Source organism: Scyliorhinus torazame, chromosome 14 (genome assembly GCF_047496885.1).
Source record: "Scyliorhinus torazame isolate Kashiwa2021f chromosome 14, sScyTor2.1, whole genome shotgun sequence".
NCBI classification, from domain to species: Eukaryota; Metazoa; Chordata; class Chondrichthyes; order Carcharhiniformes; family Scyliorhinidae; genus Scyliorhinus; species Scyliorhinus torazame.
In genome coordinates, this window is record NC_092720.1 from 94,359,307 (window position 1) to 94,383,190 (window position 23,884).

General features: G+C 54.2%; 2 protein-coding genes across 2 annotated transcripts in view; one reads left to right on the plus strand and one right to left on the minus strand.

Annotated features, from left to right (window-relative positions):
* Nucleotides 1-12,032, minus strand: part of rsrc1 (arginine/serine-rich coiled-coil 1) — a 662,008-nt gene extending 649,976 nt beyond the window's left edge. Inside the window, exons 1-2 of the mRNA XM_072474499.1 lie at nucleotides 11,926-12,032; nucleotides 2,466-2,509 (exon numbers count right to left, since the gene is read on the minus strand). The gene's annotated coding sequence lies outside the window, so the exon portion shown is untranslated. The remainder of the gene's footprint in view (nucleotides 1-2,465; nucleotides 2,510-11,925) is intronic.
* A 2,148-nt stretch (nucleotides 12,033-14,180) lies between these two features.
* Nucleotides 14,181-23,520, plus strand: shox2 (shox homeobox 2). Its single transcript, XM_072474501.1, has 5 exons — nucleotides 14,181-15,522; nucleotides 17,802-18,010; nucleotides 20,313-20,370; nucleotides 20,763-20,851; nucleotides 23,109-23,520. The coding sequence occupies exons 1-5, from the start codon at nucleotides 15,276-15,278 to the stop codon at nucleotides 23,385-23,387; spliced, it is 882 nt and encodes a 293-aa protein (XP_072330602.1). The 5' UTR covers nucleotides 14,181-15,275; the 3' UTR covers nucleotides 23,388-23,520.
* The last annotated feature ends 364 nt before the right edge of the window (nucleotides 23,521-23,884 follow it).

A 23,884-nucleotide genomic window follows, 5' to 3' on the forward strand; every position in this document is an offset into this window, starting at 1 on the left:
ACGGTAGAGTTCTTGGCAATGTGGAGGAGCAGAGATCTTGGGGTCTATGTTCATACATCTTTGAAAGTTGCCACTCAAGTGGATAGAGCTGTGAAGAAGGCCTGTGGTGTGCTCATGTTCATTAACAGAGGGATTGAATTTAAGAGCGGTGAGGTGATGATGCAGCTGTACAAAACTTTGGTAAGGCCACATTTGGAGTACTGTGTAGTTCTGGTCGCCTCATTTTAGGAAGGATGTGGAAGCTTTGGAAAAGGTGCAAAGGAGATTTACCAGGATGTTGCCTGGAATGGAGAGTAGGTCTTACGAGGAAAGGTTTAGGGTGCTAGGCCTTTTCTCATTAGAACGGAGAAGGATGGGGGGCGACTCGATAGAGGTTTATAAGATGATCAGGGGAATAGCTAGAGTAGACAGTCAGAGACTTTTTCCCCGGGTGGAACAAACCATTACAAGGGGACATAAATTTAAGGTGAAAGGTGGAAGATATAGGACGGATGTCAGAGGTAGGTTCTTTACCTAGAGAGTAAATGGGAATGCACTGCCTGTGGAAGTAGTTGAGTCGGAAACATTCGGGACCTTCAAGCAGCTATTGGATAGGTACATGGATTACGATAAAATGATACAGTGTAGATTTATTTGTTCTTAAGGGCAGCACGGTAGCATTGTGGATAGCACAATTGCTTCACAGCTCCAGGGTCCCAGGTTCGATTCCGGCTTGGGTCACTGTCTGTGCGGAGTCTGCACATCCTCCCCGTGTCTGCGTGGGTTTCCTCCGGGTGCTCCGGTTTCCTCCCACAGTCCAAAGATGTGCAGGTTAGGTGGATTGGCCATGATAAATTGCCCTTAGTGTCCAAAATTGCCCTTGGTATTGGGTGGAGGTGTTGAGTTTAGGTAGGGTGCTCTTTACAAGAGCCGGTGCAGACTCAAAGGGCCGAATGGTCTCCTTCTGCACTGTAAATTCAATGATAATCTATGATTAATCTCGGACAAAGGTTCGGCACAACGTCATGGGCCGAAGGGCCTGTTCTGTGCTGTATTTTCTATGTTCTATGTTCTATGTACCTCATACGCTGCAGAAAAGGATGTCCCGAAGCGTGGTACATTGGCAAGACCATGCAGACTCTGCGACAACAGATGAACAGACATCGCGCAACAATCGCCAGGCAGGAATGTTCCCTTCCAGTCGGGGAACACTTCAGCAGTCAAGGGCATTCAGCCTCTGATCTTCGTGTAAGCGTTCTCCAAGGCAGCCTTCAGGACGCGCGACAACGCAGAATCGCCAAACAGAAATAGATAGCCAAGTTCCGCACACATGAGTACGACCTCAACCGGGACCTTGGATTCATGTCGCATTACATTCACCTCCCCACCATCTGGCATGGGCTTGCGAAATCCTACCAACTGCCCTGCCTTGGGACAATTCACACCTCTTTAACCTGGGATTATCTCCCTCTCTGGATCTGTAAAGACTTAATTACCTGCAAATGCTCGCATTCAAAGCATCGTCTTGCATCTTTAACTTTGTCTATATATATGTTTCTGGAACCTACCTCTTCATTCATTTGAGGAAGGAGCAGTGCTCCGAAAGCTAGTGATTTGAAACAAACCTGTTGGACTTTAACCTACTGTTGTAAGATTGGACTGGTTTAGCACAGGGCAAAATCGCTGGCTTTGAAAGCAGACCAAGGCAGGCCAGCAGCACGGTTCAATTCCCGTACCAGCCTCCCCGAACAGGCTCCGGAATGTGGCGACTCGGGGCTTTTCACAGTAACTTCATTTAAAGCCTACTTGTGACAATAAGCGATTTTGTCTTCTTCTTACTGAACTATATTACCTCTAATCCCATGTGCACTAACTTTGTTTACCAACCCCTTGAGGGACATTGTCAAAAGCATTCTGAAAACCCAAATGCACCACATCCACTAATTCTCTTCTATCAAAGCTACAAGTAACGTCCTCAAAAACTCCCAACGTGTTTGTCAAACATGTTCGCCCTTTCTTATTCATGGTGACTGCCCAATCACATCCTTTATAATAAATTCTAACATTTTCACTTCTATTGATGTCAAACTAAGTGATCTATCGTTCTCAGTTTTCTCTCTCCTTCCTTTCTTAAATAGTGAGTTATATTTGTTACTATCAAGTCTGCAGGAACCTTTTCAGAATCGATAGAATTTTGAAAGATACCCACCAATGCATCCACAATCTCAATAGCCACCTCCTTCAACAATCTGTGATAACCACTCCACAACAGATACAGTGCACCTTCAACAATCTGGAATGCAGCTCATATGGTCTAGGAGATTTATCAACATTTAATCCAATTAATTTTTCGAGTGCTGCCTCTTTATTAAAACTAATGTCCTTCAGCGTCTTGGTTCCCAAGTATTTCTAGTATTTCTGTATCTTCCCCCATTAAGACAGACATAACAACATTCTATGTGAACAAATCTCCAGTTTTCACTAACCTGTAACAGAATCCAAAGCGTCAAAATAATTTGTCCCAAGTATCCTAGAAAACAAAACATATTTTAATATCTTTTCACACGCGAGGCACTTCATCCACATTTGAGGCATTTCATCCACTTTCAGTGAGGTGCATATTAACTCTTTTACAGGTAGCAGTAAAAATAAAATACTTAATGCACTTAATATTGTGGCTACCAGGGCAGTTCAAAGGCTAGGAATCCTATGACTATCACCTCCTGCCCCCCCAAAGCCTGTCCACCATCTCCAAGGCACAAGTCAGGCGTGTAATGGAAGTTTCTCCAATTGCCTGGATGAGTGCAGCTCCAACAACACTCAAGAAGTTCAACACCATCCAGGACAAAGCAGCCCACTTGATTGCTCCCCCTTCCAGATATTGAAACCCTCCACCATCACCGAACGACAGCCGTGTGTACCATCTGCAAGATGCACTGCAGTCACTCGCCAAGGTTTCTTATATAAGCACCTTCCAAGCCCACGACCACTACCACCAGGCCAAGAGCAGCAGATACCTGGGAGCCCCTCAGGTCACTCACCACTCTGACGGAAATTAAAAAATTGTGGTGAAATAAGCCTCATAAAAAGAATGTTTGGCATTTTAAAGTCATGTAATGGTGTCAATTATAAATGCTGCAGCCACAAGAGCAGGTCAGAGTCAAGTGACTCATCTCGAAAGCCTGTCCACCATCCACAAGACAAGTCAGGAGGGAGGTGATGGGGGTCAGAGGGTGGGAGTAGGCAGAGGGTGATGGGGGTGGGCAGAGGGTGGTGGGGGTGGGGGGGCAGAGGGTGGTGGGGGTGGGGGGCAGAGGGTACAGTCCTCTGTACATGCCTAGATGAGTGATAAAAACTTAGTTCAACGGCATCCAGGACAAAGCATCCCAACTACCACCTTAAACATTCACTCCCTCCGCCATCTACAAGATGCACTGCTGCAAATTGTCATGGCTTCTTCAACAACAGCTTTGAAACCCACCGCCTAGAAGCAGGACAGCAAGAAGGTGCATGGGAACACTTGCAAATGCCCCTCCAATTTGCACCTGACTTTGAGCTATATCACTTATTTCTTCCCCCACTGTTGCTGGGGAAATTCTTGGAAGTCCCTCCCTAACTGTGTGTATCTACACCACATGGCGTTTAAGACCGTGGCTCAGCATCACCCTCGCAAAAGCAAGGAGGAAAGATTTCCGATCAAGATCTGAAACATTAAATCTGTTTCTCTTCCCACAGATGCTCTCGGACATGCTGAATGTTTCCAGCATTTTCTGTTTTTATTTCAAATTTCCAATATCCACAAAATGATGCTTTTGTAAAAGGATTGTAGGTATGGGAACAATGAAATTCACATGGGTACATTGAGGATTGTTTTCAAACATTTAAGCAAATAAACATCATTGACAATGTACAGAGTACATTTTACTCTGAATTCAGGGAGAGAGTGGCTCGGTAGTAATAGCATTGGGTTGGTAATTCAGAGGCCCAGGGCTCATACTCTGGGGACACGCTTAAATATTAGGTGGACCAGACTCTTGCCGTGCCAACAAAAATAAGTAAATTGTTCATGGGTGAGTTGAAAACATTTTGAACCTGCAACACAACCAAAGAACACCAGAACCACCCCACCACCACCCACCCCCCGTCCCACCACCGCCCCCCCACCACCACTCACCCACCCCAGCCCCCCACCACAACCCACCCTCCCGTCCCCACACCGCCCCCCACCCTCCCGCCACCACCCACCCCTGCCCCCCCACCACCACCCACCCCCCTACCCCCCCACCACCACCCACCCCCCTGCCCCCCCACCACGACCCACCCCCCTGCCCCCCCCACCACCACACACCCCCCTGCCCCCCACCACCACCCACCCCCTGCCCCCCCACCACCACCCACCCCCCTGCCCCCCCACCACCACCCACCCCCCTGCCCACCCACCACCACCCACCCCCCTGCAGCCCCACCACCACCCACCCCCCCTGCCCCCCCACCACCACCACCCACCCCCCCTGCCCCCCCCACCGCCACCCAGCCCCCCCTGCCCCCCCACCGCCATCCAGCCCCCCCTGCCCCCCCACCACCACCCACCCCCCGCCCCCCGCCCCCCCCACCACCACCCACCCCCCCGCCCCCCCCACCACCACCCACCCCCCCGCCCCCCCCGCCCCCCCCACCACCACCCACCCGCCCCGCCCCCCCACCACCCACCCCCCCCCCACCACCCACCCCCCCCCCACCACCCACCCCCCCCCCCACCACCCACCCCCCCCCCCACCACCCACCCCCCCCGCCCCCCCCCACCACCCACCCCCCCGCCCCCCCCACCACCACCCACCCCCCCGCCCCCCCCACCACCACCCACCCCCCCTGCCCCCCCACCACCACCCACCCCCCCTGCCCCCCCACCACCACCCACCACCACCCACCCACAACTGCCCCCACCACCACCCACCCCCCCTGCCCCCCCACCACCACCCACCACCACCCACCCACAACTGCCCCCACCACCACCCACCCCCCCTGCCCCACCAACCACCCACCCTGCCCCCCACCACCACCCACCCACACCTGCCCCCACCACCACCCAACCCCCGCCCCCCCACCAACCACCCCCCCACCCCCCTGCCCCCACGCCCCCCCTGCCACACCAACCCCCCCTGCCCCACCCACCCACCCCCCCTGCCCCACCCACCCCCCCTGCCCCACCCACCCACCCCTGCCCCCCCACCAGCTGCCCCCCACGCCCCCACACCCACCCACCCCTGCCCCCCCAGCCCCCCCACCAGCTGCCCCCCACACCCACCCCACCAGCTGCCCCCCCACGCCCCTGCTCCCCCACACCCACCGCACCAGCTGCCCCCCCACGCGCCTGCCCCCCCACACCCACCGCACCAGCTGCCCCCCTACCCCCCTGCCCCCCCACCAGCTGCCCCCCACCCCCCCCCACCCCCGCTGCCCCCCCCACCGCCCTCCCACCACCCCACCGCCGCTTGCCCCCCCACCCCCACCCCCACTGCCCCCCACCGCCCCACCCCCCCACCCACCCCCACTGCCCCCCACCGCCCCACCCCCACTGCCCCCCACCGCCCCACCCCCCCCACCAGCTGCCCCCCACCGCCCCACCCCCACCCCCACTGCCCCCCACCGCCCCACCCCCCCCCCCCACCAGCTGCCCCCCAACACCACTGCCCCCCACCCCCCCCCACCCACCCACCCCACCAGCTGCCCCCCAACACCACTGCCCCCCCACTGCCCCCACCCCCCCGCTGCCCCCCCGGCCCTGACCCCCACCCCCCCGTTGCCCCCCTGACCCTGCCCCCCCACCAGCTGCCCCCCCGCCCCTGCCCCCCCACCCCGCCGTTGCCCCCCCGACCCTGCCCCCCCACCAGCTGCCCCCCCGCCCCTGCCCCCCCGCCCCTGCCCCCCCACCATCTGCACCCCCGCCCCTGACCCCCCACCAGCTGCCCCCCCGCCCCTGCCCAATCACCAGCTGCCCCCCCACCCCTGCCCCCCCCAACAGCTGCCCCCCACCCCTGGCCACCCACCAGCTGAGCCCCGCCCCTGCCCCCCCACAAGCTGCCCCCCACCCCTGCCCACCCACAAGCTGCCCCCCCACCGGCTGCCCCCCACACCCCCACCAGCTGCCCCCCACCCGCCCTGCCCCCCCCACCAGCTGCCCCCCACCCCCCGCTGCCCCCCCACTCCCCGCTGTCCCCCGCCCCTGCCCCCCCCCCACAAGCTGCCCCCCCACCAGCTGCCACCCACCCCCCCCCCACCAGCTGCCCCCACCCCCCCACCCGCCCTGCCCCCCCACCAGCTGCCCCCCACCCCCCGCTGCCCCCCACCCCCCGCCCCCCACTGCCCCCCCACCCCCCGCTGCCCCCCCACCCCCCGCTGCCCCCCACCAACTGACCCCCACCCCTGCCCCCCCACAAGCTGCCCCCCGCCCCTGCCCCCCAACCAGCTGCCCCCCACCCCCCCCACCAGCTGCCCCCACCCCCCCACCAGCTGCCCCCCACCCGCCCTGCCCCCCCACCAGCTGCCCCCGCTGCCCCCCACCCCCCCACCCCCCGCTGCCCCCCCGCTGCCCCCCCACCCCCCCGCTGCCCCCCCACCCCTGCTGACCCCACCCCCCGCTGCCCCCCCGCCCCTGCCCAATCACCAGCTGCCCCCCCCACCAGCTGCTCCCCACCAGCTGCCCCCCCACCTCCCCACCAACTGCCCCCCACCTCCCCACCAACTGCCCCCCACCAGCTGCCCCCCACCTCCCCACCAACTGCCCCCCACATCCCCTGCACCCCACCAGCTGCCCCGCAACCCCCCCTGCCCCCCACCACCCCACCAGCTGCCCCCCCACCCCCTGCCCCCCCACCAGCTGCCCCCCCCACCAGCTGCCACCCCCCACCTCCCCTGCCCCCCACACCCCCTGCCCACCAGCTGCGCCCCCACCCCCCACCAGCGGCCCCCCCAACCCCCACCAGCTGCCCACCCACCAGCTGCCCCCCCACCTCCCACGCCCACCGGCTGCCCCCCACACCCCTGCCCCCCAACAAGCTGCCCCCCAACCCCCCTGCCCCCCCCACCAGCTGCCCCCAACCCCCTTGCCCCCCCCACCCCCCCAGTCCCCCCAACCGCCTTGCCCCCCCATCCCCCCAACCCCCTTGCCCACTCACCCCCCCAGTCCCCCCACCAGCTGCCCCCCCACCCCCCGCTGCCCCCCCACCCCCCAGTCCCCCCACCAGCTGCCCCCCCACCCCCCGCTGCCCCCCCACCCCCCCAGTCCCCCCCACCAGCTGCCCCCCCACCCCCCCAGTCCCCCCACCAGCTGCCCCCCCACCCCCCGCTGCCCCCCCACCCCCCGCTGCCCCCCACCCCCCGCCGCCCCCCCCACCCCCCCCACTGCCCCCCACCCCCCGCCGCCCCCCCCACCCCCCCCACTGCCCCCCAACCCCCCCACTGCCCCCCCACCCCCCCCCCTGCCCCCCCACCCCCCCCCCTGCCCCCCCCACCCCCCCCCCCGCTGCCCCCCACCCCCCCGCTGCCCCCCACCCCCCCCGCTGCCCCCCCACCAGCTGCCCCCCCCGCCCCTGCCCCCCCCACCAGCTGCCACCCCGCCCCTGCCCCCCCACCAGCTCGCCCCTGCCCCCCCACCAGCTGCCACCCCGCCCCTGCCCCCCCCCACCAGCTGCCCCCCCACCAGCTGCCCCCCTGCCCCTGCCCCCCACCAGCTGCCCCCCCACCAGCTGCCCCCCTGCCCCTGCCCCCCACCAGCTGCCCCCCCGCCACTGCCCCCCCACCAGCTGCCCCCCCGCCCCTGCCCCCCCACCAGCTGCCCCCCGCCCCTGCCCCCCCCCACCAGCTGCCCCCCGCCCCTGCCCCCCCCCCACCAGCTGCCCCCCGCCCCTGCCCCCCCACCAGCTGCCCCCCGCCCCTGCCCCCCCACCAGCTGCCCCCCCACCAGCTGCCCCCCTGCCCCCCCACCAGCTGCCCCCCTGCCCCCCCACCAGCTGCCCCCCGCTCCTGCCCAATCACCAGCTGCCCCCCCACCAGCTGCCCCCTCGCCTCTGCCCCCCCCACCAGCTACCCCCCCCGCCCCTGCTCAATCACCAGCTGCCCCCCCCACCAGCTGCCCCCCCACCAGCTGCACCCCCACCCCTGCCCAATCACCAGCTGCCCCCCACCCGGTGCCCCCCCGCCCCTGCCCCCCCACCAGCTGCCCCCCCGCCCCTGCCCCCCACCAGCTGCCCCCCCGCCCCTGCCCCCCACCAGCTGCCCCCCCACCAGCTGCCCCCCGACCCTGCCCAATCACCAGCTGCCCCCCCCGCCCCTGCCCCCCGACCCTGCCCAATCACCAGCTGCCCCCCCCGCCCCTGCCCCCACACCAGCTGCCCCCCCCCCCACCAGCTGCCCCCCCGACCCTGCTCAATCACCACCCACCCCCCCCGCCCCCCCCCCCACCAGCCACCCCCCCGCCACCACCACCCACCACCACCCACCCACAACTGCCCCCACCACCACCCACCCCCCCTGCCCCACAAACCACCCACCCTGCCCCCACCACCACCCACCCACACCTGCCCCCACCACCACCCACCCACACCTGCCCCCACCACCACCCAACCCCCTGCCCCCCCACCAACCACCCCCCCACCCCCCTGCCCCCCCGCCCCCCCTGCCCCACCCACCCCCCTGCCCCACCTGCCCCACCCACCCCCCTGCCCCACCCACCCCCCCTGCCCCACCCACCCACCCCCCCTGCCCCACCCACCCACCCCTGCCCCCCCACCAGCTGCCCCCCACACCCCCACACCCACACACCCCTGCCCCCCCAGCCCCCCCACCAGCTGCCCCCCCACGCCCCTGCTCCCCCACACCCACCGCACCAGCTGCCCCCCCACGCGCCTGCCCCCCCACACCCACCGCACCAGCTGCCCCCCTACCCCCCTGCCCCCCCACCAGCTGCCCCCACCCCCCCCCGCTTCCCCCCCACCCCCGCTGCCCCCCACCCCCCCGTTGCCCCCCCGGCCCTGACCCCCACCCCCCCGTTGCCCCCCTGACCCTGCCTCCCCACCAGCTGCCCGCCGCCCCTGCCCCCCCACCCCGCCGTTGCCCCCCCGACCCTGCCCCCCCACCAGCAGCCCCCCCGCCCCTGCCCCCCCGCCCCTGCCCCCCCACCATCTGCACCCCCGCCCCTGACCCCCCACCAGCTGCCCCCCCGCCCCTGCCCAATCACCAGCTGCCCCCCCACCCCTGCCCCCCCAACAGCTGCCCCCCACCCCTGGCCACCCACCAGCTGACCCCCGCCCCTGCCCCCCCACAAGCTGCCCCCCACCCCTGCCCACCCACAAGCTGCCCCCCCACCGGCTGCCCCCCACACCCCCACCAGCTGCCCCCCACCCGCCCTGCCCCCCCCACCAGCCCTGCCCCCCCCACCAGCTGCCCCCCACCCCCCGCTGCCCCCCCACTCCCCGCTGTCCCCCGCCCCTGCCCCCCCCACAAGCTGCCCCCCCACCAGCTGCCACCCACCCCCCCACCAGCTGCCCCCACCCCCCCACCAGCTGCACCCCACCCGCCCTGCCACCCCACCAGCTGACCCCCACCCCCCGCTGCCCCCCACCAGCTGCCCCCCACCCCCCTTGCCCCCCACCAGCTGCCCCCCACCCCCCTTGCCCCCCACCAGCTGCTCCCCCACCAGCTGCCCCCCACCCCCCGCCCCCCTTGCCCCCCACCAGCTGCTCCCCCACCAGCTGCCCCCCACCCCCCGCCCCCCACCCCCCTGTCCCCCACCCCCCGCCCCCCACCCCCCTGTCCCCCCACCAGCTGCCCCCCACCCCCCCTGTCCCCCCCACCCCCCTGTCCCCCCACCAGCTGCCCCCCACCCCCCGCCCCCCACCACCCTGTCCCCCCACCAGCTGCCCCCCACCCCCCTGCCCCCCACCCCCCTGCCCCCCACCCACCAGCTGCCCCCCACCCCCCCACCAGCTGCCCCCCACCAGCTGCCCCCCACCCCCCTGCCCCCCACCCACCAGCTGCCCCCCACCCCCCCACCAGCTGCCCCCCACCCCCCCCACCAGCTGCCCCCCACCCCCCCCACCAGCTGCCCCCCACCCCCCCCACCAGCTGCCCCCCACCCCCCCCCACCAGCTGCCCCCCACCACCCCCACCAGCTGCCCCCCACCCCCCCCCACCAGCTGCCCCCCACCCCCCCACCAGCTGCCCCCCACCCCCCCCACCAGCTGCCCCCCACCCCCCCCACCAGCTGCCCCCCACCCCCCCCACCAGCTGCCCCCCACCCCCCCCACCAGCTGCCCCCCACCCCCCCCACCAGCTGCCCCCCACCCCCCCCACCAGCTGCCCCCCACCCCCCCCACCAGCTGCCCCCCACCCCCCCCACCAGCTGCCCCCCACCCCCCCCCACCAGCTGCCCCCCACCCCCCCCACCAGCTGCCCCCCACCCCCCCCACCAGCTGCCCCCCACCCCCCCCACCAGCTGCCCCCCACCCCCCCACCAGCTGCCCCCCACCCCCCCCACCAGCTGCCCCCCACCCCCCCCACCAGCTGCCCCCCACCCCCCCCACCAGCTGCCCCCCACCCCCCCCACCCCCCCACCAGCTGCCCCCCAACCAGCTGCCCCCCCACCCACCAGCTGCCCCCACCCCCCCTGCCCCCCCACCAGCTGCCCCCACCCCCCCCTGCCCCCCCACCAGCTGCCCCCCAACCAGCTGCCCCCCACCCACCAGCTGCCCCCACCCCCCCTGCCCCCCCACCAGCTGCCCCCACCCCCCCTGCCCCCCCACCAGCTGCCCCCACCCCACCAGCTGCCCCCCCTGCCCCCCCACAAGCTGCCCCCCCACCAGCTGCCCACCACCCCCCCTGCCCCCCCACCAGCTGCCCACCACCCCCCCTGCCCCCCAACCCCCTGCCCCCCCACCAGCTGCCCCCCAACCCCCTGCCCCCCCACCAGCTGCCCCCCACCCCCCCGACCCCCCACCAGCTGCCCCCCACCCCCCCGACCCCCCCTGTCCCCCCATCAGCTGCCCCCACCCCCCCCGACCCCCCCTGCCCCCCATCAGCTGCCCTCACCCCCCGACCCCCCTGCCCCCCCATCAGCTGCCCCCACCCCCCCCCATCAGCTGCTCCCACCCCCCCTGCCCCCCCATCAGCTGCTCCCACCCCCCCTATCAGCTGCCCCACCCCCCCCACCAGCTGCCCCGCACCCCCCCGCCCCCCACCAGCTGCCCCCCGCCCCCCCACCAGCTGCCCCCCCACCAGCTGCCCCCCACCCCTCCTGCCACCCCCCTGCCCCCCTGCCCCCCACCAGCTGCCCACCACCCTCCCTGCCCCCCCACCAGCTGCCCCCCACCCCTCCTGCCACCCACCCCCCACCAGCTGCCCCCCCCGCCCCCCACCCCTGCCCCCGACCAGCTGCCCCCACCCCCCCACCAGCTGCCCCCACCCCCCCTACCCCCCCACCAGCTGCCCCCACCCCCCCCCATCAGCTGCTCCCACCCCCCCTGCCCCCCCATCAGCTGCTCCCACCCCCCCCTATCAGCTGCCCCACCCCCCCCACCAGCTGCCCCGCACCCCCCCCGCCCCCCACCAGCTGCCCCCCACCCCTCCTGCCACCCCCCTGCCCCCCCACCAGCTGCCCCCCACCCCTCCTGCCACCCACCCCCCACCAGCTGCCCCCCCCGCCCCCCACCCCTGCCCCCCCCGCCCCCCACCCCTGCCCCCCCCGCCCCCCACCCCTGCCCCCGACCAGCTGCCCCCACCCCCCCTACCCCCCCACCAGAGTCTTTAGGCCTCAGTGTTTATACATTCCCCATCCAGTGAGACAGACGGAGGGAAGGAGAGCCCGGGTGGCTGGACAACCGGCTGCCGGCCGCTCTCCCTATTCTGTCCGTCTGCCTTTCCTTCCTTTGTTGATTTATTTCGGGTAAATACCTCCGCGAGCGCCGCTGGGCTTTAACTAACGGAGAAGCGGGCGCGCGATCACCGGCGCGAGGACGGCGCCATCTCTGAACAGACCCGCTCAGCCGATCGCTTATCTCCTCCAGCCCGAAGAGGGCAGAGCAAGCAATCTCCGAGCGATAGATTGGTGACCCCGCACTTTCTCCGGCGAGCGCGCTCAGGCCGTGCAGCTGCTTGGGAAGTTTGCAACTACCTCTGGCTCTCCGAGTGAGCAATGTTGCCAGGCTGAGAGCGTGCAGTGAGAGAGGGGAGGGGGGGGGGAGCTACGTTTTAATAGTTATGAAATTAAGAAGAAAGAAGGATAAACTGCTTATAGATACACATACAGCGATTTTTTTTTTAAGTCTTGAGAAGTCGAGCTGAAACAAGAAAGATGCTCAACGCACGAAAGCTGTAATTATAAAAGGAAACAAATCGCTTCGGATAATCCACATTGTTATCATTCTGCTACTTGTAGCAGCTGAGCGGCATGACTGGAAGTAGTGCAGTAGCTGTTTCATATCTCATGAATTAATAACCATTTTTGTATTTGCTGAGGAGTTGCCTTAGCTAGCGCATGAAACTGGACAACAACACTTCGTTAAGTATGTGACTCTGTATCAAGTATTTACTTTTGGAAGAGATGGAATATTTAGGTATGTGCGTTCGCATTCAAAAACGTCAAAACATCTTATTTTGGAAATGTAATAGCCGGCAATTGCCAAATATCTCCAGACGTATCTGTGACAATTATGGAAAAGTTAAACGTGGTTAAGTTTCAGTACGTCATCAGAAATATGTTTAATGTTCTGGACAAATTGAAAGTTATACTGAAATTGCTCACCCTGGTGGGAGTGTGCATCATTTGTACTGTAAATTAATATATTTCTGCAGCAATTCCCAAACTAATTAAAATAACCACTCGTCATAAAATCCCAAGTGTTTATGTACACTTAGAGCAATAAAAGGAAACAATAAAAAACTTATGGTGCAATTTCCGTCTACTTAAAAAAGAAACAATTTCAATTTACACCTGAAAATGTGACTCGTTGGTGAACATCATGTCCAATTTGGAGTTGCATATATATCAGATTCAATGCTTATCAAATGCTAATAATTCAATTCGGTTTATTGGGTGAACCAATTTCTTTCATAAATACCTTCAGTGAAACGTGCAGGAATTTGTATAAAGTAAATTTTAATGTGTGCAATATCTTGATGCATGATTTTGAATCAGTCCCCAGTCCATGAACGAAGTTGTGGTTTTCGCGTAGGCAAGAATTTTTATTGTGGTACCCTGTGGACTTTCACACATCGTCTTAAATTTCGTGGCCATTAATATTTCTCCGTATTCAGCAACTTTGAGAACTAGTTGTATTTCATCAATGGCACACCAAGTAAAACATATGAGAATCACAGCGTTATGTTATAATCGCCCGCGTGTAACCTATTGTGTCATTAAGATTAAGGTATTCTGAAAAATGATAGTGTTTTTCTTCCAATTGTAGTAAAGAGTGTTTCTCGGTAAAGTTCTGAATCACTGAAATGACTGTGTTCATCGTTTGACGGTTTAAATATATCTATAATTGCAGGATTTATGCTAAATGTTAGCAACTGGAAATTGTAGCATTTTCTGTTTCACTGAAACAAATTTGTGCACTTGGATTTTTTTTCAGACTTACTGCATTAAAATAATTAATCTCCATACCAAAGTTCATATAATGATGGATTAATTACCCTTTCCTCCAAGTCGTTTTATTATTAATTAAAATTGTACACAATTTATCATATTGTTTTGTGAAGAATGGGGAATCCTATTTAAATAAATGCATCCCCATTGCAAGGTGCAGCAAAAATTAGTCCAAATCATTCAGGTCGGATAATGCCACTGAAGAGATATAACACATAGCTAAGGTCTAGTTTCATCTTTGTGATAATTCGATTTCTACGAAGGGATAGGGGTTTATAGTTACACATATTAAGTTGATGAACAATATGTGAGAAATGCAAGTAATCGATCTTTATAACATAATTTAATGTTTTTGTATTATGGCACTGCTAACTGTACTTTACACTACTTAGGATTCAGTCAAACGCCATTTTCGGTATTTAACTAAAAATATAGATTTGCATAAATTGTTATTTACAGTAAGCAACTTATTCTTTTGTACTTTCAAAATTCCTCGTGTTTAAAGTTTTGAATTTAAAGCAAAGTCTGTATTGGACAAAGACCTGATGAATAGATTTGATTTCGTTCATTACTTTGATCATTTCAATGGTCCATTTTATACTTCTATAAGTATGCAGGAAGCAGGAAGGCTACATAAACAACGTCACATAAAGCATCTCCTCATACATTGTACTGACCACTTAATATCTGCATAAATTGACAAGATTTCAGTGTGTCCCTCAAATAAAAATCTACATCAAAGATACAATTCAGTCGTGTTTTGTCCGCACGTTATTATGTGCAGTACCTGCCAGCGGAAGGTTTAAAGCACATTCAAGAGAACAGCGGCAATGACTTAAGTGATGCATCACCTTTTTTTGCACGCTTCTGTTTCCAACAATAATATAGAAACGTGAAATTCGTATTATTTACAATGGAGGTGTGCATTTAAAGTAAATTAGCGGAAAAAATGACTATGAAGCACTGAACGCAAACAGGATATAATTCAGGAAAAACTAGATTAGCAGATTATCAAGCAAAAATGTGTATGCGTTTTTTTTAATCAATGGGTTTGCGTGCATTGTTTTAAAGCTTTGCTTTTAAAAAAATCTTATATAAGCTGTAAATAACATTTTGATTTACCTTAAGCAAATCAAAAGTTTACCTGATTTTAGTGTGCTGTGGTGTTTTAATGTTGCTGGCTTTAGGGACGATCCAGTCACCGCGCTCTGCGATGTGTCATTCCTATTGGCCACACCCCAGTGTCATCCCAGCTCCCCCGTGTTTAGCTAAGTAATAACAATAGCAGTAATACTCGCTAATTAAATTAATTACGAATGCTTGTCAGTGGTGGATTAATGGCCAATAGCAGCCGCTAGGTATGAGTTGCAGCCCAGGGGCTGATGATAACTGTGTTCCAGGAGTGGGGACACATCAAGAGTACAAGGGGAGGTAATTGCTGAGTACAAGGGGCGCAGATGGGCAAGCATTGCAAAGTATAAATAGTCTGACTTCAATAGCACATCAGTGCTAGATCTACATCTCCGCGCAACCGAATTCTGGAAGATCAGGTTTTGCATTTCAACCCCGAGACGACGTGCCACAGATAAACATTGCACGGCTGATGTTATTGGAGAGAATAAGAACAGACAGGGACATATTCCTCTGAGCCGCAATGGAAGAACTTACAGCTTTTGTTTCGAAGTCTTTTGATCAAAAGGTGAAAGAAAAGAAGGATGGGATCACGTATCGAGAAGTTCTGGAGAGCGGGCCTGTGCGAGCTCGAGAGCCGAGTATGAGTGAAGGCAGCCGGGATGAAGTGATCAGCGCACAGCGTGGGGCGTCTCGATCTCCGAGTACTGAGCCAGAGATCGGGCCAGAGCGACCTGGGGACAGCGGCACTCCCAAACTAACCGATCCGGGTAAATACGCCTCATACTCATACAGATGGTAGTTAGCGTGACTTCAGATGGCCCGCGTGGTTCTGTGTCAATGTTAGACTGATTTATTTACGATCATTTTCAACGATATCGGCCTTATTATTAAATTCAACGGTTTTGGAGCAAACTGCAGAGCACTGTTAATGTACTAATTTAAGTCAGTGGCTTTACATAACTCAAGTACAGCAAATCCTAGTGACAATATGTGAATGGTGTTTAATTACAACACCATCAGTGATTTGAATAACATAAAGTGAAAGTTGCTCAATGATCAGGGAAGCGAAATGTGTCCGGATAACGCAGAGAGGTTGTTTCCAGAAGGATTCGGTGACGCACGCAATTCAATCAAATATCAATTATTGGGAAAAACTTAATAGCTTCTTCAGCTTTCTCCTTTTAAAGAATGTGCACTTCCGCCCAGTATCAGTGTTAAATAAATATGGGTCGGAGATACGCAGAATAATGCCATGCAAGTGTTTTACGAAAGGAACATTCAAAACCAGTTGCAATACATTGCTTTTGATAGACGTATAGCGATAGGTAGATGACAATGGCGGAACTAATCTTGTTGATATGTTTACACTAGACACTGTACAACTAAGTCCCCCCCCCCCTTACTGAAATCGGAATACGATCCCAGAACATCGTCCGGAAATGATTTAATAAACAAATCCTGTTACTTTACATCGGACGCCATTTACAAGGCCACTTATTAGACCACACATTTGTGTTCACGATACTTTACAAACTATATTTCTCAGAATATTGTCGGTTTGTAGCGCCGAAATGATCACCAAATATTATTACAGCGTACCCACTGTCCTTACTAAATACAACCATTCCATTCACCATTTCGTGATATTTTCTTCGGCAAATTAATTTAGGATAATAAATGAGGTTCTCGTGGTTAAATAAAAGGAACCAGCTCTCCTTGATACAATAAATGTCATTACATTTTAGGTGTGGACAACGTTTTCAGTCAGCATTTTTTTGTTGTTACTCGATTTCTTGTTATTTTATCTGACTTGGCAATAAATTGGAACAACAACAAAACCCAGCCGCTTTTATCTCTCTCCCGTGTAACGTGCAATGCTTTCACGCTTTAACACTGTCAATAATGAGTGGCGCAGTTTATTTCTCATCTCTGTTTAATGTACACGTGTATTTGACAGATGTTGTTCCACTTAAAAAAAATGATACTATTCATTCACACGACAATTATAATAATCGGACTGGTGAGCAAGTTTTGCAGAGCTTCTGGCAACAAAGCGTATTAAATGCTCATGTAATTGTGCAGCACTTTGCAAATACACTTTGTACTAAACATTAATACATTGGATTTTTATTTCGTTAAAAAGTGCAAGCATTTCAGAAACCCGAACAAAGGTCGTTCTGATACAAGGTGTTCTGGTTGAATATGTATGGTTCTGAATAGGAAAGGTTGTGCATGCCATGTGTCAAACCTCGTTAATCTGTGCGTTGTATTCGAGCCTGAACTCGCTGCATTGTAGGGCATGGTTTATGTATTTTGGTTTGATAAAAAGCATGATAACCAAACCAAAAGTCGAAACGTTTGGGAGCTTTAATTTGATCGGTTCCACAATAAATAATTAATAACCTATCAGTCCAGCTATTCAAAGTTGGTTCTTTGTCACAATCTAACGCATGTTGCAGCATTTGAGTCTTAACAACAAATATGGGATTGGGCACGCGGAATTAACGAGAGCTGATCTTAAGTAAATTTTTAATAGCGTATTTAGAATATTTAAAATAGTTTAATTAAATATGCCTTCCCCGAACACAGTGACAAATTTACTGAATCGATTTATTTCAATAAGTGATGTGTGCATCTTTAATATTCAAAGGTGCTACCTATTGTTATATTCAGACACAATGTGGCCGACGCCACTGGACATGGAAGTTTATCATGACGTTAGAGTGTACCATAAGAAAATGATGAAAGCAAAGATTAACTTGGACAATGATAGAACATCACCTTGAATAAAATCCGTTTTGTTTTACTTTTAAGGATGAAAGCATTAGCTCTGGTGAGAACTATAGTTACTCCAGTGATAAGTTCGCTGGAAATGACAGAAGTTACATTATGCTTCATTATCGGTGCCTTTTGTGATTACAATGGAGGCAACTTGCACTTCATTTTAAAACTTCTTCCACCTGATAACTTTTGTTTCACGTCATTTTTGCCGATACCCGTACCTGAAAACATTCATGTAATTATAGCGTGTAATGATCATTTGTAGGGAGTGGTGATATTAAGGAGAGGAAAGAAGATGCCAAACCGGTAGAAGAAGAAGCGCAGACAAAAATTAAACAGCGGCGAAGTCGGACTAACTTCACCTTGGAGCAGCTAAATGAGCTAGAGAGACTGTTCGATGAAACCCATTATCCGGATGCATTTATGAGAGAAGAGCTGAGTCAGAGGCTGGGGCTCTCAGAAGCCAGAGTGCAAGTAAGGCAAATGTACCCTATTACACACATGCATCTGGTATATTGGAATATAACAAAGTGTATATCTCAGTCGAATTTGGTACCATAACGTTTTAATATGCTGAATGGTCTCATTTTGAAGCAAAGGTTGTGGGTTGCATTTCTGTTCGAAATGCAGTGCTGCACTTATACACTTAGTGTTACGTGCAGGGGCAACCAATGAGAATATCCATACAACAGCATACAAAGAAAACGATTCATGTTTACATAATCTTCAGATGTCGACACTGTATGCCACTACCATGAATTAAATAGCTTTTGTGCCGTAAGAACTGATAATTAATTTACTGGAAGTTTCGGAGAAGTTGTGGTTGATAGGCCAGCGGCAGCTGCAGCTGCTATTGGGAAATTGCTAGCATGTGCCCTCTGTTACAGTACCATCTGCATCAAGCTGTATAGTATTCTTATGGGGGTTTCCAGCTTGTAATACGATAACGAGGTAAACTTAGCAGCAACTTGACCTGAACAAATCGACCAGCGTTCCAAACCATCAAACAGACCAGCAAAATAAAAAAAAGGCTGTGTAAAAACAGCCATGAGGGGAAGGGGGACCTTTACTTTGGCGATCGCTTTGTGTATTCGGTGTTGTAGTTTTCCTGGATATAATGAAATAACATTCTTCCAACAAATTTCCATTTGATTCGTGCTCAGTGTAGATGATTTCGCATTTTCGGGTTGGAAAATGCTTGGATAAATTCAACTTATTAAATAGTGCCAATACTAACTAGCCCTTTGCTACTAATATTTGAATCGTGTATTTACTAGAAGCTCGACAGAGCTCTATATGGGTCAATGTCGATTAGACTCTATACAAATCTGTCTTTCAGATTTTATACACATTGAGATCTGTAAGCTGCATATTTTAAGGATCATTATATATTTTCAAACAATGTTGTTTAAAATGCACTACAGAAATTGTGGCCTTGTAATTGTCCGCCTCCAACAGCTTTCTCTGTTACCTCGTCCAATAATCTAAAAACCATTCTGCATAATTATTGTAGTGATTTTTTTCACATTGTCATAGTCAACCCCAGCTATTTCACACTAAAGGTCTCCCCGCCATCCTTGACAATACAATCATCTTTTGCTCTGATGCAAATTAAACCCACCTCCCAAGTTCAAAGACGCATGTGGAAAATCAGAAACGTAAAAAAAACATGCTATGGAGATTGGATTTTGATACAGTAATCGTTGAAAAGCCAAACAGCGCTAACTTTAGCTGCCACATAAGGTCATTTTACTTTCTGCGGTAGGAGTTGTTTGCTGTTTTGTTATGGGCCGATAAAATATTGGACCAAGGTTCAGTGGAATAAAATAGACTTTTAAGAAGATTGAGTCTGTTTCTATGCATCAGGTTGCATTTATCTAAGTTATTGAATCGTATGTTAAACAAATAATCGGGTTGATGACAATTGTGTTTTGTATAAGACAAACACTGAGACCTTAATTCAGTTCCATTTGATCGAAAGTGAATTTGGCTTCATAATTTCGAAATGCACCAAAGTTTTTCTGCCAGTATCTGTTTCTGGGAAACTTCCTCATGTGATGCTACTTGCAGATAAAATTATTTCGATATCACACATGCATAATTTAACACCAGACTTGCATCTGAGAATTGCAAAGCAGCTTAACATATTAATGCGGCATTTATTGTATGGGTTTTAATCTGTGTCCTTGACAGCATAATGTTGCCTTGCAAAAATCAACAAAGGAATAAACATTCGATTTTGTATATGGATATATATAGATATATTAACCTTGAATAATGCTAATTACCGGGTATCAATATCATTTAGTATCAGGAGAACATTTTCTTTTCCTTGCAGTTACGGTACTTATTTTAGTCTGCTAATGAGCAGAACCTTATTGGATGGAGCTCATTGCTCGAACGTCAAAACCATTATCGCTGTAGTATTGGATGTCATAAAGTGTATCTAGTTCTTCTGGGATGGGAACCTATACCAAGAAATGAAACGAGGCACAAGAATAATTTCTCATTAACCAATACAAATTAGGAAAAATCAGATCTAATATGTTTGGGTTGTTTGCAGCATCTCTCCCCCCCCCCCCCCCCCAAGAGGTTGCCAGCCATGGCGTATGTAAGAGTCAGATAATTAAAATAAACGAGGTCAATCACATTAATAATTAATAAGTCCGACGGGATATTGCATCGCATAGTTGTCAGTTTGAACAGTCGAACTCGTACATCTGAGATGCAGCTGCCAATCATTGCTATTAAATGACTTCATTTTCTTTGCCCATAGGTATGGTTTCAGAACAGAAGAGCAAAATGTCGAAAGCAAGAGAATCAACTTCATAAAGGTATGTTTGTTAAATTACAGACTCGGCCACGGTGACACGCTTCATCTTAATCATCGCTAATACCCTGACATATGCAGTTGCGTTGATGTAACATTTAAATGTACAATGCCTTCAACCAAGGTTGTAAGCCCACGTATAAGGGGCACATTTTAGTCTGGATCTGAGGGGGGGGGGGGTGGACAGTGGTGAGAACAAAAATATAAACGTTACAATCAACCATTCATTATTCCTATTGTAGCAGTATGGCTTTAAGCAGAATTGTTGTATATTTAATAATTTAAATAGCAACGTGGTCGTTGCATCTGAAGTCACAAATACGAATTAACAGCAATGTCTCTCTACCGTGAGGTGAGAACCTTGACTGGGATTTGAACTTCCTTTTTTAATTGTAGGTGTACTTATTGGAACAACCAGTCAGTTCGAAGCTTGTCGAGTGGCACCGTACGTTAATGTGGGAGCCTTACGAATGCCATTTCAACAGGCAAGTATACATCCACCAAAGCACTCTCTCTGTTTGAAGTAAAATACCACTGATCCCTTTTAAAAGTTATCATCTTCCTCATCTTTCAGAACAATTTTGTTCGTATATTGTTAACATCATTTTGATAGCGAACACGTGGTATTAGTGCCTTCTCCAACAGAATGTACGTCGTCCCAAAGGTGAAAACGCAATTAATAGCCACTGAGGGGAGATGGGGACCTTTTTCAGCTCAGTCACCATTTTGAATTAGTTACAGTTGATTATCGCCGAAGCACCATGTTCTGCCATTTAACATAAGTGCTGTTAATGCTCCGACATGGATCGTGTAGTTAGAAGATTGGTTTCCACGCTAAACTCTTTCACTGCGGGGTTCTTCATCCTGGTGAAATGTCTCCCATCTCGCCGAACATTGACTATGTATCTCGTTCATTGAATTAGATTTGAAAAGCACCACATTTTCGAGCTGCCTCCTTGCCTAGACCGCCAAGGTGCCCGGTTAGCTGAAATGGGAGTTTGATTCCTTTACACACATTTACCTTAAAATTTTGAACACAACTTTGTTTCTTTACTTTTTATTTCTCATTGGCAAATTGTCAATATCCACTCGCTTTATCTCCCAACTGTCGCCAGTTTGCTTCGCTTTGTACAACGATCACCTCGTTCACCTATTTTCCGTAGGGTAACAGCGAATGTTAACAGGTTTTCACCCACGTTGGCAATGCTGGCATACCTCGCCCCCAATACTTCTTAACATTTGAACCCTGACAAATATTTGGCAGCTTCGTTAACCTTAGAGCAACACCTCAAGTCAACATACATAGACCTTTTTGCTTGATGTACATCGGGAGCTAATTCAGGCGTAACACCTCTACCCGATACTAACACGATTTGGGACCGTTCTTTGGGACCTTACTGTTTCCTGTGACTCAAGATCATGTAATTCACTTGCCCATTACCCCTGGCAAATATTGAATCCATGTATATTAGTTCAACTGTGATTCTCTGTGCAGTTGTTTTACATCTCTAACTATTTTGAATGATCTTCCCCAAGTAACCATAGATTCTGACATTCTGTCTTGAAACTTCTATTAACCTCCTTTGTTCTATGCATTGTAAAATGTATCCCCCTACGATAATTTGCAGGCTGAATTTAGCATGCATCCTCACGTGACGTCTTGTGGAGGGATATCTCAACAGAAACGGATTCTCGCAGTTTTCCATTCTCCTAGTTGGGAATAGAGTATAATCAGGGGGCTCAAAGTGGGTGGGGTACCAGTCCCAACAGTCAAAGGCATTTTTCCCCAGTAAAGTACAGAACACTCCGCCAAATAATGCAACATTCGTAGTTGTCTTCTCGTCCCTCCTTCCTGTTGAAATCGATGTTTCCAAATACTTTCCAAATTCACTTTCAGCGAACTCCCACAAAGTTCTGTTCCTTAGTCGTGCGAGTGGGCGGGCAACGTGTTGTTTCAAGTGAAACGGAAGCTGACACACTTTGCAGACACTGTTCCGTTAAAACAAAGCTGGTTAGAACTATCTGCGCAGTGAGGCAGGGGGACGGGGGGGGGGGGGGGGCGGGGGGGCTTACACCACTTGTTGCAACCCTGAGGACTTTCTGCAACTCACTGGCCTCTTTACCACTTGTACGGTCGTGTCCACGATTCATAGAACCAATGGGATATAGCTGCCTGGGTATTGGGAAGGTATTATGTCTACTTCACTGACCGGGAATCGAACACAGGCCTCGGCTAGGAAAGCACCGAAACCGAACCAATAGATCACCAAGTACCTTCCCCAAGTACATTGTCCACCTGACGACTGCGTCCGACCGGTGGAACCGCTAATTGAAGAAAAATAAGTTATTTATCTAATTAGATGGGGTTGGCGTGGAATCTGGTGACCGCTTTCCTGTCTCTTTCAAACGCCCACTAACCGCAGTTTTAAAAGCCTTATTTTACACTTTGCGTTTTCACACCTTCAAAGAAACACGAGTCAATGAATCAGGTAGCCCCGGGACTGTGTGCCGTATTTTCAGCACTCCCATCTCTGGATGCAGCATTCAGAGGGGTGTCCAGGCACTGGACCAAATTCTGTTTAACTCTTTAATTTCCTTCTCGTCTATTGATCCATGCGCCAACTCCTTTAAATAAGGAGCTCGCTTTTTAATAATGAGATATTTGTTGGCACTGCCCCCCCCCCCCTTTTTTTAAACGAAAGGATGTTTTGAATAATTTTTTCTCTCCTTATTCTGTTCCAGGAGAATCATTGCAACATGACGCCCTTGTCCTTCCAGGTCCAGGCGCAGCTGCAGTTGGACAGCGTGGCGCACGCGCATCACCACCTCCACCCACACCTGGCCGCACATGCGCCCTACATGATGTTCCCGCCACCGCCCTTTGGTTTGCCCCTGGCCACCTTGGCAGAGTCCGCCACTGTGGTGGCGGCGGCGGCGGCGGCCAAAACCACCAGTAAAAACTCCAGCATTGCAGACTTGAGACTTAAAGCGAAAAAACACGCCGCAGCATTAGGTCTGTGATCTGAACAGTGGTCCCAAACACACAGATCTTTTAAAAAAGATATGTACCCTCCAGAGGAGGAAGGATGTGCAGCTGGAATAAGTTCAGAAGTGAGCTTACTGCGAATTCGTTTTAACACAACTTTCCTTGATACACACGGGGGGGGGGGGGGGGGGGGAGGGGGGCTGGCCTCCTACAGCAAAATGAAAGTTCCCTTTGCTTCCCGTAAACCATTGGAGAATTATCCAGAGGGGGGAAATGGATCTCAAATCTACGAGTGAATCGTTTATGAGAGTCAAGGGTGAACAAGCAAATGAAATACGAAGAATGACACTTGCATGTATATTTATACTATTTTCAATGATACTTATGTCCTTTAAGTCAGAATTGCACTTGGTGTATGTTAGATGGAACACATCATTACTTATGCAAGTGTGGAGAGGAAAATAATTTCAAAGGTTTCCATTTTTAAATTTTCATAAGAACTATTTTCTTCTTCCAATAACCGAAGTAATGG